The following is a 16,023-nucleotide window of genomic DNA, read 5'->3' as shown; positions in this document are numbered from 1 at the left end:
ATACCCTGCTGGGTAGAGTCTTTCAGAGGCCCTTTTTTATAGGCCCCTGTCTTGTTCCCTGTTTTCTTCCTCTTCTGAGGTCTGTCGCATGTGCCCCTCTAAATGAGAATTAAGCATCTTACCCAGAGTCCTCCTTATTGCTTAGCTTTTAATTGGATCAAGTCTTTGGGAGAAATTAGTCTTGCTTTTTAGTGTGACAGAAAAAATAAAGATAAATATAATAAATAAATAAAAATAATACATTGTCCCTATGCTTGCTGGGACCCATAGAGTTAATAGGGCTGAGCGTCAATAGGGCTGGGAGTTCTCAGAGGCTGTCAACCTTCATAAGCCTCAACTTCTTCCACAGTAAGTGAGGGAAAGAGAAAAATCAGAATCTCAGAGAAGTGTATCCCAGAGTTTTCACATTGAAGTCACACTTACAATGGAGAAGTTACCTCTATGAGGAGATACATAAAATCTACCAAGTCAGAACAGTTGCATAACAGTCTTATATCTAATGACAGGTTGGTGTGTACAGCTGCAGTATTATAACCATTCCTATAGCTAGGGTGTAGTGGGGCAGCATTGTTCTGAAATCAAGTGATCATCAAGAATCGTGGTCTCCCACTTGTACTTGTTGTGTATAAGTAGGTTAGCATTCTATACCATGCATAGGTCCCAGGCTTACAAACCCACTGTGTATAACACCAATGGTCCTTAAGAAGAGACAATAAAAAACATGGCAAGGCCACTGGCCCAAGATGCTACTCATGGAAGGAGCAATGTTGTGATTAATTTTGATTGCTAACCTTGCAGAATATAGAATCCCCTAATAGCACTGGCTTGGCTGTTCAGTTGTTCCTAAGCTTGGCTAATGGGAGTAGGAAGAGTCACCCTAAGTGTGAACAGCACCTTCCTTTAGGCTGAGGTGTCAGCATGAACACAAAGGGGAATGCACACAGAGCTCGATCACTCATCTCTCTCTGCTTCCCAGCTGGGGACACAATGTGATCAGCTTCCTCACACCCCTGCTCCCATTTCTTCACCACCATCATGGACAGTACCCTCAAACTGGGAGACAAAATAAAGCTTTCCCTCCTTACATTGCTTTTATTGAGTGTTCTGTTGCAGCAATGTGAAAAATAACTCATTCAAGTCCCTCTCACAGGTCTCCATTCCATTGATCAGAGCAGATCATGGCCGAGACTCTGACCTGTGGAGCAAAGCAGGAGGGTCAGCATTATTCAGAGCAATGACTCAGTCTACTGCTAGATCATCTGTAACTATACTATATTTAGCTATCTATAGCATAATTCTTGCACAGGAGAGTGCATCTATTTATTAAAATATTCAGTTTTGCTCTTGGGGACCCTTCATCAAAACCTATTGCTTTTGACTTCTTATGGACATCCTTATCTGTCCTTTCTCCCAGAGGAAATCCAGAACCTGGTGTCCTGACCTACCAGGCAACCAGATATTATGCTTTTGGATTTTACTGTTCAGTGTCCAGGAGTGTGGTGAGTCCTCACACGTTTTCTGCACCGGGCTATTTAGTTGTCACATCTTGTTTGTGGATGGTGCTACATTTGGTCTTTGGATAGATTATCTGAAAGATGAGTCAACCAGAATCAGCTTCCCTCTGGAGCATTTTCCTGCCTGACTTGTGCTGAGTGAGATCTTGATTCTGTGGACAGTCTTCTGTGCTCATGCTATGTTGTGTTATGCCTAGACTCTGCATGGCCCCACCTGAGACCTGCCTGCCATCTTTCTCCAAGTTCTGAAACTCAAGTATCCATTGTCCCTGCTCTGGAGAGCACATCTGTGGCCTTCCCCAGGGGACCTCCACAGTCTCCCAGTAAGGACTGAGCATTTATCCACCTGATGAGTGGTTTCCGATTCCCTGGCGTCTCCATTTTAGAGAATTGAATTGATGGCTGATGGTAAACAGTTCAGGCTTAGAAATACCAATTTACTGTCATCAGTGACTATAGACATAATTTACAATTTGACATGATGAGCACTTTCTTCTCTAACTTCATTTGGCTGGAGAGTGATTTCATGCGGGTGGTAATTTCATTCTTTCCACCTATTTTCACAGTATGTTCTCTGAAAAGCTTTCTGGTAATCTCCTTACAAATCCTAGTGAGTGGGGCAGCTGCCCACTGTCCAGGCTGGAAGATTCTGTCTTAATGATATGTTCTTTCTAAGCCACAGCTATCCCACTTTTTTCCTGTTGTCAAAATAGTTAAATTGAAATGAAATTGTATATAATCATGGTTCTTTAATTTAAAAAAAAATGTTATACGTGCAAGGAAAGGATTTAGTGTTTGTGACTTGCTGAAATGTACACTGATTGTAAATTGGACAGGGCACCCCAGTTCTCTAGACTGTGAAATAGGCAAGCCCACTCTACTGGATAAAACTCCTTCTTCCCCAATTTGCTTTCAATCATGCTGTTTTGTCAAACAGTAGTAACCATAAGTAAGAAACCCTCCTTCCCTGCACACAGATAATGAATATGCTGGCCAGCTCTCACACACCAGCCCTTCCATGTCCTTCTCATACTTCTGTAGTTGCTCCTCAAGAATCTGTACAAAAGAAATATCATGATCCAAATCTAAATATCACTCAGAGGCTCATGTTTTACTACTCGCAAACTCCTGACTGGTAGCACTGTTGGTGGAGGTTATAGAAAGAAGGGGAGGTGGGACAAGAGCCGGGCTGGAGGTGACAGATCACTAGGGATATTCCTCATGGAGTACATGTAGTAGGACACAGTTGTCTCCAGAATAAGAAAAAGTCATAGCAAGTGTCCAGATCTTGCATGGACACAAACAGCTCTCCTGGCACAGCAGAACTAGACAATGAAACTAGGGCTCAGATGCTTGTGCCATCTGTTTGTGGCAGCAAAGAGGCTGAAACCCACATCTTCCCCCATCTCAGAGCTGCTTCTGCCATGAAGCACTGCTTCCGATCACATATAAAAGCTCTAGCTTTATTAAAAATGGTAGTCAAGTAAGCATAACAAGGCTTTTCAGATAAAAAGTATTCAGTGTGGTGGGTTTTAATAAACTGCCATGAAGCGACATTTGCAAGGAACCCATGAGGACCAAGTTTTGTGAGATGAAGGAAGGAGCAAGAGCAATGTGACTGGAACGTGACTCCAGGGATATGCTGGTGATGGGAACTGGTAGAAGATGTTCACTCCTTCACATGTACAGAATGGCCCTGGCTGCAAGATGAGGTGTGAGCTAGTATGAACTAGAGGGAGGTACTGGTAGCTCCTTTTCACACCTCAAGTCGGTGTCTTCTAAAGGCCTAGGTCCAGGTGGGAGCTGAGCTTTTTCATGCTGCCAGGCAGTATTAGAAGAGACAAGCTCTCCCTCTGTGGGTACATGATGGAGCCATCTGTGGCTCAGCACTGCCCAGGAATCTGGTATTTTCTGGTAGCCCCTTTCAGTTGGAGAAAGTATTTAATATCTCTCCTGCTCATTACACACTGGCTTGCTGTCCTGAGAGAGGATTCAGCTGCATTTGAAATGATGACTAAACAGAACAATTGTGAAATAGAAAAAGTTTTAACCCAACAATCGAGCATGGATAGCGGGGTGGGGGAGAGGGTCATGAGGCTTCACCTTATCTGAGAGCTTTTGCAGTTGATGACTGTCAGGAGGGAGGCCCTTTCTTCAGAGGTGTGGCCTCCTGCAGTTATCAGCACTGCAGTGAGTGGCTCTCCACATGTGTACATCCAGCGGTGCTCATTAGACTCAGGGGACTATAAAGAGAAAAAGAAAAAATGAGGATGTGAATTTGGGAAGAGAGCATGGGAAGGCCTTGGAGAAGTTGGAGGGGCAGAGTGGGGTAGATATGAAGAAAATAAATGCTAAATATGTATAAAATCCTCAATTAGCAGGTGAAAAAATTTAAAATCCTTATGAAAGTATTTTATTCTCTTTGAAGAGGGAATTGGCTTTAAATGTTTGCTATTTGCCTGGTTCACTGAAGAGAGGAAGCTCACAGATAACTAACAGGCTCAATGTGGAGAGCCTTTTTCCACAGAGCCATCTCAACATCCCATTCCCAAACATTTTACTGTGTTCTAAATCCACAGTGACTCTTTAATACAACAAAAGGAATATACTTGTTTTACATAACACATGAACTTTTATCTTCTGTATTTTTCAGTCCATTTTTTAAAAAGTTGGTCATTCGTCTACATTTTGGGTTTAAAATAGAGATTGTAACTTACATTTGGTTGTTAAATAAGGCTTGGAGTGGGAGAGAAAAATCACTATATTTGATTCTCCATTTTTACTTGTGGAATCTGTGTCCCTAGGGAGGGCTGGCTTTGGGGTATAGCACACTTCATTATAAAATACACAGAGAGAGCAATGCCAAGTGGGCCCCTGCTGAGGGTCTGTGTTCAGCTTTGAGGTGGTCTTAGAAAGCAGAATGAGGGACTGGGCTGGGATAGGCATTGCCAATAAGTGGATACGTGGAAAGGATATGTGGAAACTGAGGCGGGAGGACACAGGAGTTCACTGTCTGAGAGTGAGCACAGTCCAAGAAACTGAGCGTTGGAAGGAACAAGACCCAGTGACATCCCAGAAAGTAGATGGAGCAGTCTTGGGCAATTAGCAAAGCCTCTAATATTTGGCTTTTAAGAGTAGATAAATACAAATTTAAAGGAAATTCAGGTGTTTTGAACTGAGGCTTTTATTAGAAACTCACTGCTATTAAGATCCAACACTGCGATCACCAGGTCCTGTTCACCAAGAGCAGGGGGCCCACCCTGGGGCCTTCAAGATGTCAAGAAACCTCGCTAGGAGCTGAATCAGACAGAGAGGGGTCTACTGGTTATTTTAGACGCGATAGGTTAAAGTTTAAGTACTGTATGTTGCGTTTGAACTCTCTGAGATTGCCCTTCTGTGATTCTTTAATTGCAGGGGGTGGGGAAACGTCACTGATTGAAAGGGGTGCATGCGGAAGTCAGTGCTGGTACTGTGCTCACGGGACGCAGAGACCAAAAACACACAGGAAGCTCGCGTGTTACAGCAGCTTTCTCACAGATGGTGCTCAGGAGAGACCCATACATCTAACTTTATTTTTATAATAGCTTATAATCACTGGAGGAGACTGGGTGTTTATCATAAAGGAAATGAAATATTGGAAAATATTTAACTTCCTTTTTCAGGGAGTGCGGGATATTGCTGGCCTTTCCCAAGTGCAATAAAGCCTGTGCTTTATCACACACATGAACGAGAAGGTGAAATGAGTGTTTTTATCTCACACTGTCCATTGGTATTTTGGAGTTTTTAATATTGTTGCTTTCCTATTTCAATTTCAAAACAGATGAATAATATCCTGGGGGAAATAACTATACCTTCTTTTACTACCCATGTGAAGAACTCTTTTTAGAACTCAATAAATACGAATATAATACCATGGCCTGACCTTAGGAATTTGTTTTCTTCAGAGAAGCATCAACTTCCGAATCAGGGGGCCTTTCCCATTGCTGTTTGAAACACATTGCCCTTTCTTCCTCCCTCGTAGGAACGGCTTCTGCTCTCCTTGCTGCCAGCTCACATAGCTATGGAGATGAAGGCTGAGATCATCCAGAGGCTGCAGGGCCCCAAAGCAGGCCAGATGGAGAACACAAACAACTTCCACAACCTGTATGTCAAGCGGCACACCAACGTGAGGTATGGGGTACTGTGCAGGCCCATGCACTGGTGTCAGCATGGCTGTTCGGGAGCATTTCTCCTGGGGAGTCACATCCGACAGTAACTACCCTTCCTTTGATGGTAGAGTGTGGCTCATGCCTCTTACCTTTCTGATACCTCTCAGGACCTTCACTTTAAAGTGATGTAATCAGCCTACTTCACTCAGTAGGTTGAAATGTAATTTGTAGAGTTGCTGTCTGTGGCTGATAGGAACCGTCAAAGGGAGGTGGATGGTGGGGTCTTTTTGCTGAGAACCCCACAGTCAGATTGCAGTATAATCAGATTGAGTGTCCATGAGGCACACTGGCCAATCCTTCCAGATGGCTTTCCTGGAAACAGGCCCTCTACGAAGCCAGTGCATTCAAGGGAAGCTGGGAGACTTGGGGTCTGACCTACCAGTGACAAAGATAACCCCAGGGTGGTGCATGATTTTTGTATTTCTAATGACAGTAACTGTTTTGTCAGGACAGACATTGTCATATAAATCCCCCAGAGAATTATTCCTAGAGCCACAGTGTGCAGAAGCCAGCAAGATAACACTAGAGGACTCTAGCCAAGAAGAAAGATGTATGAAGACTCCATCGCCCCTGACTAGTGAAGGGGAACTATAAAGCCCCTCACTTCAAGGTGGAAAGGAGAGACTTATTCCTGTATTCCCGTCCTCAAACCACTACACAGCTGGTGTTCCTCTCATGCCCTATCGTTCCCAAGTACTTTTTTGGAGAGTTTGCTCTCTCCTCCATCCCCAATGTTGATGCCAGGCTTTCTGTTCTTGTCATCAGTTCCCATAATCCTTTGCACATATATTTAGGTACATTTGTTATGCTTTGATGGCATTCTTTAGTTGTCAGGAAGGATTCTTGAACTATACTTCAGTATTCCCAAGACCACAGATACATTTAACTGAACATCTGCTAGAACTGGAGCCCAGCCTATTCCCCAAATCTTGGCTTTCAACCACTGGCTGTTGAACATCTGCTAGAACTGGGCCCCAGTCCGCTCCCCAAATCTGGGCTCTCATCACAGGCTACTGTCTCCTGGGCCAGATGTTTTCAATCAAAATTTTGAAAATTGGAGATGAAACATTCACTTCACAGAAACTTAGATACATAGCTCATTTGGCATCAGATCTTACAAAAACATGCACAGAGCCAGTGACATGCAGGCCGCAAGCACACACATAAATAACTGAGCAGTAAGAGACTCATTTCACCGAACGAGAGTTAAAGGAGGAACGTTGGACGGAAGAACTAAGCCTATTAAAGAAAGTTATGGCACATTAAGCAATAAAATTATTTTAAAACCCTGTTTGCCTTTGGCTGTGTAAGCATTTCATCTATAAAGCTAAAGGAGCAAGAAGATACATTTCCGGTATCTGGGGCGTTGCCATTCACACAATTCCTCTTTCCAGCCTTCCACTGCACAAACTGCTCCAATCCCCCTCCTGTTGCACGAGTTAAATTCTAGTCACTTACTGGGTCATCAAAGCCTGTAAAGAAAAATGTGGTGTGTGTAAGCAGTCACTGGACATTTTGATGGACAACACAAACAGTGAAGCCCTTACATACCTGTATTAGCTGTCACTTTCTGTGTAGTAGGTCACCCAAATCTAGTGGGCTAACATAGATATAAGCATCTCACAGTGTCTGTGGGCCAGAAGTTTGAGAGATGCTTATCCAGATGTTTGGGGCTTGGGGTCTGCTGTGAAACTTCAGGCCAGATATTGGATACAGCTTGCTATTGCTATTGGAGCTGCTTGCTACATGGCCCCTGCCCTCTTTGGATGGTTCACATGGGTTATCAGCTAGAGACCTCAGCTTCCCTAGTCCTCACCATCAGCTGCCTGGTCATTGTCATAAGATGGCAACTCAGTTCTGCCAGCTCAGGAATCCATTTGCTGTTTATCTACACAAAGCCAGAAAAGTGTTGTCTCCCAGTTCTGTTTTGGCATCCATTGGACATGGTGTCTATTCTCTAGTACTAATACTTACTATCAGTAATGTCTCAACATGAAGACAGCAACTGTTGGTTGCCTTCCGACCGCTGGTCACCTTTCTCTAGATCTCCCCCAGTACTTCTCTAGCATCCACAGACACAACAAATGAAAGCAAAATAAAAACATGTAATTTTGCTCAGTCTTGTGTGAGTCTGAAACTACCTCTTTCCTTCATAGCTCAGGACCTAGAGAACATTTTTATATTTTGATTAGCTTTTTTTTGTTGTTTTCTTTTTTTTCATCCTCAAGTTACTAGCCCTGGTGATAACCTCCACCGAGCCACAGATTTGGTTCACACTGACTTCCCCACTGACTCTCCCTGCCCCCAGGACTGTGTAATTCATATTTCTTCTGCTTCCTTGTTGCATTGACCATGTGAGTGTCCAGGCCCCACTGACCTTGCTTTCCCACTCAGAGAACTTGTCCATCTTTGTCTTACTATAAGCTTGCTGTTTTCCTCTCCCCTCTGAGCTTATCTTCTCCTGTAAATGAGTACACTTGTCACTCTCTGGCCCCTTAGTGCTGTCTTTACTCTCCCAGGACTTTACTGTCTTTGTAAGACATGTAACTCTGGCCAGCACCCTATGCTCATTCACCTAGTGACTGACTTAAGGTAGCAACAAAACTGACAATGCTGAAGCCATCTTCTTCCTGTACAAGCTCATGGTCTGTTTGAACCCAGATTCCTAAACACAGTTCACTCAGGAACCTTGCTTCAGCTTTGATTTTTTTTTCCTCCTGGACACTCCCCGCCAACATCTAACTAGTCACAGTGTGTGGTTCCTATTCCTCCCGTACTTGACCCTGACTCTCCATTGCTCCCATCACAAAACTTCGTTAGGCTCCAATGATTGACCTGATTCCAAGGTGCACTACCAGGGTGATCATTGTAGTAATGATGTTATGACCATTTCCCCCACATGAGCACTTAGATTCCTTTACATAATTTCACACATTGTCTCACAATCTCTGCTTAATCTCTTCACTTTTCTACTTGAAAATAAACTCTGAGCCCGCTTATGATATCTACCACCAGCTTACAATGGGGCTACTCTGCCCAAACCAGGTTGCAACCATAAGGAAAGCCGTAGATGGTATGGCCAAGAAGGAAGTGGCCTCACCCGCCCTCACACGTTCTCTTTCCAGAGTTCTTCCAGGTGTTCTTTCTCTAAGTGAGCAAACTTAATCTCAGAACATGGCTCAGCCTGTGCCACTTTACCTTTAATGGGATCATGGAGATCCGTAGGAGGGGTTTGAGAGAAAATGAGAGAATAAGTGAAAGGCCTGTCCAACGCCTGCAGAAGTCGCTTATGTTTCTGTCCCCCAACAAAGGACTGCACCTTTCCACTGGAGAAAACTACAGCCTGTGCTTTGCTTTGTATCCTATCCTGATCTGGCTGCAACAAAGATGACAGGCACCACATAGTTTTGTTTTTTTATTGTGGTGAAATAGGCACAATATTTTACAGTTTAACCACTTCTAAGGGAGCAGCCCTATGGGAGGAAGTATATTCACGATGCTTTCCAACTGTCGTGTTCATTTCTATAACCTTTTCTTTATGGTTCATGAGTTTCCATCCCCATTAAACAACACCCCGCCACATACTCCTCGAAACCCAGCATCAGCTGTTCTGCTTCCTGTCTGCAAGGGCTGCTCAGTCTAGGTGACACATAATGGAATCATGCAGCATTTGCCATTTTGTGCCTGAATTGCGTCACTTAGCATATAGTGCCTTCGAGTCCAGCACCCCCTGGAATTTCATTTCTCTCCAAGGCTGACTAATATTCCAATGTACGTATAGATCATATTTTCTCTTTCCGTATATCCTCAGATGGACATTTGGGTCATTTCTACATCACTGACTTGAAAATAAAGCAATCTTGGACATCCACATATAAACAGTAGCTTGAGTCTCTAATTTCAGTTCTAAATCCTGTTGCTTTCAGGGTTAAATTTTTCAGGAGCTACCATAGCGTGCTCCGTAGTGTCTGTGCCCCCTGAACTCTCACCAGCAATGCACAACGGGTTCAAGTCCCTACATTCTGCTTTTTTGTTTAATAGCCTTCCTAGTGACTGTGAGACAGCAGTCATTTCTAATTCATAATACATCTCAAGCCACAGCATAGTCACCATGTGAGTGTTCCAATGACAGTCTTGAGTTTAGGCTTCTCTATAAGGCCGTCATGAAAATCAGGACTGTGCTATCGTATAGGGAAGGGTGTGACATACATATTGGCACATCACACTGGCTAATATTGTGGCAACTCGTGGTAGCCTCTGCTCCTATGCATATATGCAAATAGAACTGCACTGTCATATCCAAAGAGTGACTTTGTAGGACACTCACCTCACCACCTGCACGTGTCCCTTCTCTCCCAGCACTCCTCTCCTTACAGCATTTATTATTTGCCATGAGTTGTATTTGGACACTCACTCAGTACTGTGTTATTTGTCCAGCACCTCACCACAGCTGACATCTGAGCAAGTAGTAAATGATGCAGGATCACTTCATTATTATCCTCTTTTAAGAAAGAAGACCATCGCTTTCATCTTTTTGCTTTTGAATTGGTGCACACAGGTTTGGGCTTTGTCATCTGCTGCTTCTACGGTAGAAGTTTGTACAACGTGTGCCACATGACAGTTCAAGCAGGGACAATCCACTAGACACCCCAGCTGCATGAATGGAGAGTCAGATGTGCACCACCCAGGAGGAGAGAGGGTAGAAGAAAGATCTAGCTCTGGGCCAGCATCATCCAGCAGCTTGCTGCTGGCCTCTTTCCACTAACTCCTCATCGCCCCTTAAAAAATGCAGCAATAGAAAAATGTTTAGATTGTGATTTCATTAAAGATTTATGTATTTCCTGTCCAAGAAATAGTGTTTCTCCTGAAAATACCAAGTAGAAAGTATTTACACCATTCTGAAAGAAAATTGCCATGACTTGTATTTACAACGTAATACAGACTCTTAAATTCTCTCACTCCACTTGTTTTCACAGCATCTTATATGCTGACATTGTTGGTTTCACCCGTCTCGCAAGTGACTGCTCCCCTGGTGAACTGGTCCACATGCTGAATGAACTCTTTGGGAAGTTTGATCAAATTGCAAAGGTGAGTATCACAGCATTTTGTCCACTGTGAAGAATAATAGCCTCTCGGTGTATTTTTCCCTTCTTTAAGAATGTTGGCAAAACGTGTTGGTTTTATTTGCTGTATCCTGGAAGAGCAGTAACCTAGCATGCAAATATTCATATATATATGAATTATATATATAATTATATATATTCACATATATATGCATGTTTCCATCTATATAAGCATATATATGCAGACTGTTTATATATATATATATATATATATATTTCTACACTCAAAATGGTGAGTCTCTTTGCAACACTGTCCACCCTTGGGGGGTACCCCTGTAGTCACGTAAAGGGTTAATCATCCTCTCTTCATACAGTTAAGTGGGATCATGGAAAACCCCTGCATTTGCAGTGTGCCTTTGTATAAGCCCTTTACTTTCTTTTGCCTCATTTTTATCTTAAAGCTTTTGTGCCACTTAAACAGACATGCCAGATCATGGCCATCCTCTATATGCCCATAGGTGGGGAATTTCACAAAAAAAAAAAAAAAAAAAAACATGATCCCAAGCCATCTAAGATTACACTAGACCTTACTTATAGAAACTTCTAGAATTTCTGCTAGAATATGGGTGAAAACGTTTCTTTTTTTGTCAGCTCTTTACTTTTTATTAAACATTCCCTTTCAATCCAATTTTATCTTTGAACAGCTCCCCAGCACCTTCAGTATACCTATTAATACTAGTTATATACGTAGAAGAGTTTCATGGATTACTTCATTTTCAAACTGCCGATGTCTTAGAAATTTGGTGTGCTGATGAGAGCACAGTCCTTTGTGGACCCATCCCCGCAAGTGTGCTGTCTAATTCTGCATATCAGCTCTCACTGAGTAAGGAGGTTAAATTTTCAGTGAGCAGCTGGCTCTTCCTCTGTCCTTTCAAGGGACAATGATATGTTTTATAAATTAACATTTACAGAAAAAGAAAAGACGAAAACTTAATTAATTCTCCCATTGTGGTAGTGTTTCCTGGAGGTGTTAGGTGGAGGAATCCCAGGCCGGCAGGTAGCAGTATAGCTCACATCCATGTCACAGTTCTACTCTGCGTGTGCTTCTTAGGACTGACAGTTCTCCTTTTGATGGGGATCACTCATATTGGAGAAGTATCTAAATCTTCCAGTGGGGAAGATTCCCTATAACTCATTATGTGTGCAATGACTCTGTTGCCAAGTTAGATGACAGAGACAGGCAACAGAAGGTATAACTGCAAAAGATCCTAGAGTGACCCACTTCCCCATTCAGAGCAGAGGGACGCAGCATAATTTCCTCTAAAACTCTCTGGCTGTGCTAAACACAGTTAAACAACAAACGGAGCGTTGTAAGCCAGCAGCCAGCCCAGCCTGCTGAGTGAACGCTGGGTAAAGCACACCACTTAAGCCATGCACCTCAAGGTCATGGCAAAGCACTGTTTTGAAACTCCAGATTCTTTGACCCACAATATCCATTTCAGAAGTGCACAGGAGCATGACTAATAAGTACTTTGCTTTTTTTATTTGTGCTACTATACTGGCATTACATCATCAATGGTGATATAAATCATAATGAACACATGCCCTGCCTTGTGAGTTATTAGAAAAAGACACATGCCAAAACTTCTAACAACCACACACATGCCTGCAAAGATGTTCTGTACATTTGTTTGAAATTTATTTAGTTCATTCATAACCCATGTTATTCTCAGAGGAAATAATATGTGCTTAGAATTTTTTTGGTTTTGTTTTATTTTACTAAAGAGCTGCTTGAAAGTTTAAAAAGGGATGTAGGAGTGATGCATAGGAATGAGTGAATCTAAATATCCTAACGTAAATATTTGTAAATATCTAAATTATAACATTTAACGTAAATACAATGTAAAAAGCAAAATGTATTGATCAAACTTTGTTTCTTTTTATTTTGTAATATTGTTTTTGGAATATTACATATTCATATTATATATACATGTGTGTCTCTGTGTGGATAAGGAGACATCAGATCTCCAGAAGCTAGAGTTGGAGGAGACTGTGGAGAATTAGAGGCAAATGCGGGTAACTGAGCCTGGATCCAGGGCAAGAGAAGACTTGCTCTTAACTGTTGAGGAGTCTCTCCAGCCCTAAGTCAGTCAAATATGTATTTTAAAAATTTATCTTAGTATCACAAGTAGATTCTAAATGGTTTGACCATGTCACATGGTGGCTTGTTGAAGAGTGAAGACATTTATCAGACAATGTGTGTCTATATGTAGGAGTCTGCTGCAGGTTAGAATAAATGAGAAAAGCACAAGTTTAGGAGAGAATGGCCAAAGACTCTAACTCATATTCAGTCTCACTGTCCCATTGAGTCTTAGTAATTCCAGTCTGTGGAATGTTCATTTGTCAATCTCCACGAGTCAGAGAAGTTCAGACCACAGAGAACAATCCCTCTCTGCTCTTAGAGAAGAACTGTTGCAAAATGTTCTCCACCTTCCATAGATCTCACTGCCTCAGGACTGGGCATGTGGGAAAGGGTGGCTGGCCTGTGCTCGCTGGGTGGTGAAGTAAGTCCAGGTTCTGATTCCCTCTGTCCCTGGCCCTGTCCATGGGCACAGAGTCAGCAGTAGATGCTGTTGGCGGAAATCTGACTCCGTGTAAGAGCTCGATGCAAATAAGGTCTTCTGATCTCTTTTTCCAGGAGAATGAATGCATGAGAATTAAAATTTTAGGAGACTGCTATTACTGTGTTTCCGGACTCCCTATATCTCTCCCAAACCATGCCAAGAACTGTGTGAAAATGGGATTGGATATGTGTGAAGCCATAAAGTAAGTGTACCACTCAGAAATACTGTTTTAGTGCAGAGTAATTTTGAGTTGTAATTCTCACCTGCAGCTATTTCTGTTTTCTGTGTACTGGCACTTACCGTACATTTAAAGATAAGTATGAGGAAATGGATCTGTTACCTCAGTCCAGAGAGAGACTGACACAGGTGTTTGGAGTCATTGTTCTTATCCACAGAGTTCAGCGAAACTGAGCTAATCATTTGTTTCAAAGGTGATCAAAACAAACTCTATTCGCTCTACCCACATTCTGTCCTGTGTTACCTGCTGGTCTCAGCTATGATTGATGAGGCGATAAAAATGGCTTACTTTCTGAAGCCCCCAATAATGGATGACAGGCTAGGGATCTCTCATTCATCCTTGGGATTCTTTGTTCCCCTCTCTCTCACATGAAGGAACAGCATTTGTACTCCCATTATTGAAGCATAACATGAATCGAGAAATCTAGTGAATGGATACCCTTTTGGGAGGAGCCATTTATTTTTACATCGGTGGCACATTTTGTGTCCGTTTTAGCATCCTGCAATGCCATCATTATGCCACCCCCTTGGCCATTATGAGATGCTAATGGTTTGCTTTGCTGTGGTGTACAACAACGATTCTCTGTTCTTTACAATGAGTTGCTGTCAATCTGTTTCCTTCCTCACTTCCCCTTGAGGAATTCTCTCCAAGTGCTAGGATTGCCTTCCTAGGCACTTGTTTTGTAATAGTACCTTAAATGGTAAATGGTCTGAGTAAGCATTGCCCAGGGTTTTTATCTCCTCTTCAGTGAACCTCTTCATTGGCCTCTTTTTTTTTTTTTTATTAATAGATTTTTTATTTTTTTTAGTACAATACGTTTTTTTTTATCACTATTGTTTTTTTTTTCTTTTTTTTTCTTTTTTTATTTTTTTATAATCTTTTATTTATTTTTTATTAATTACACTTTATTCATTTTGTATCCCCCCATAAGCCCCTCCCTCCTCCCCTGCCGATCCCACCCTCCCTCCCCTTTCTGCATGCATGCCACTCCCCAAGTCCACTGATAGGGGAGGTTCTCCTCTCCTTTCTGATCTTAGTCTATCAGTTCTCATCAAAAGTGGCTGCATTGTCCTCTACTGTGGCCTGGTAAGGCTGCTCCCCCCCCAGGGGGAAGTGATCAAAGAGCAGGCCAATCAGATTATGTCAGAGGCAGTCCCTCTTCCCATTACTATGTAACCCACTTGGACACTGAACTGCCATGGGCTACACCTGTGCAGGGGTTCCAGGTCATCTCCACAAATAGTCCTTGGTTGGAGTATGAGTCTCTGGGAAGTTCCCTGTGTTCAAATTATCTTGTTCTGTTGCTCTCCTTGTGGAGTTCCCGTTCCCTCCAGCTCTTACTATTTCCCACTTCTTACATAAAATTCCATTCACTCTGCCCATCAGTTGGCCATCAGGCTCAGCATCTGCTTTGACAGTCTATACTGCAGAAGCTTTCAGAGGCCCTCTGTGGCAGGTTTCAAGGTTGTTTCCTGTTTTCTTCTGGCTTTCAGAGGCCCTCTGTAGCGGGTTCCGAGGTTGTTTCCTATTTTCGTTTTCTTCTGATGTCCATCCTCTTTGCCTTTCAGGATGGGGATTGAACATTTTAGTTAGGGTCCTCTCTTTTGCTTAGTTTGTTTAGATGTACAGCTTTTAGTGGGTTTATTCTATATTGTATGTTTATATGAGTGAGTATATACCGTGAGTGTCTTTTTGCTTCTGGGTCAATTCACTCAGGATGATCCTTTCCAGGTCCCACCATTTACCTGCAAATTTCATGATTTCCTTATTTTTCATTGCTGAGTAATACTCCATTGTATAGATGTACCACAGTTTCTGCATCCATTCTTCAGTTGAGGGGCATCTGGGTTGTTTCCAGCTTCTGGCTATTACAAATAAAGCTGCTACAAACATGGTTGAACAAATGTCCTTGTTGTGTACTTGCGCCTCTTTTGGGTATATGCCTAGGAGTGGTATGGCTGGATCTTGAGGAAGCGCTATTCCTAGTTGTCTGAGAAAGCGCCAGATTGATTTCCAGAGTGGTTGTACCAGTTTACATTCCCACCAGCAGTGGAGAAGCGTTCCCCTTTCTCCACAACCTCTCCAGCATGTGTTGTCCCTTGAGATTTTCATCTTGGCCATTCTGATGGGTGTAAGGTGAAATCTCAGGGTTGTTTTGATTTGCATTTCCCTAATGGCTAATGAGGTTGAGCATTTCTTTAAGTGCTTCTCTGCCATTCGATATTCCTCTGCAGAGAATTCTCTCTTTAGCTCTGTTCCCCATTTTTTAAGTGGATTACTTGGTTTGTTGCTTTTCAGCTTGTTTAGTTCTTTATATATATTGGATATGAGTCCTCTGTCAGATAGAGGGTTGGTGATGATTCTTTCCCAATCTGT

The 16,023-nt window shown here is 42.5% G+C and overlaps 1 protein-coding gene across 1 annotated transcript in view; it reads left to right on the top strand.

Moving 5' to 3' along the window:
* Nucleotides 1-16,023, top strand: part of Adcy2 (adenylate cyclase 2) — a 367,518-nt gene that overhangs the window by 251,697 nt on the left and 99,798 nt on the right. The window contains exons 5-7 of the mRNA XM_055598037.1: nt 5,536-5,684; nt 10,699-10,810; nt 13,484-13,611. Coding sequence (XP_055454012.1) covers nt 5,536-5,684; nt 10,699-10,810; nt 13,484-13,611 — 389 coding nt within the window. The remainder of the gene's footprint in view (nt 1-5,535; nt 5,685-10,698; nt 10,811-13,483; nt 13,612-16,023) is intronic.

The sequence above is a fragment of the Psammomys obesus genome, unplaced genomic scaffold (assembly GCF_907164565.1).
Source record: "Psammomys obesus unplaced genomic scaffold, mPsaObe1.curated_primary_1811, whole genome shotgun sequence".
Classification (NCBI taxonomy): Eukaryota; Metazoa; Chordata; class Mammalia; order Rodentia; family Muridae; genus Psammomys; species Psammomys obesus.
The sequence above is the reverse complement of the archived record's forward strand: the minus strand, read 5'-3'. Positions and strand labels throughout refer to the sequence as shown.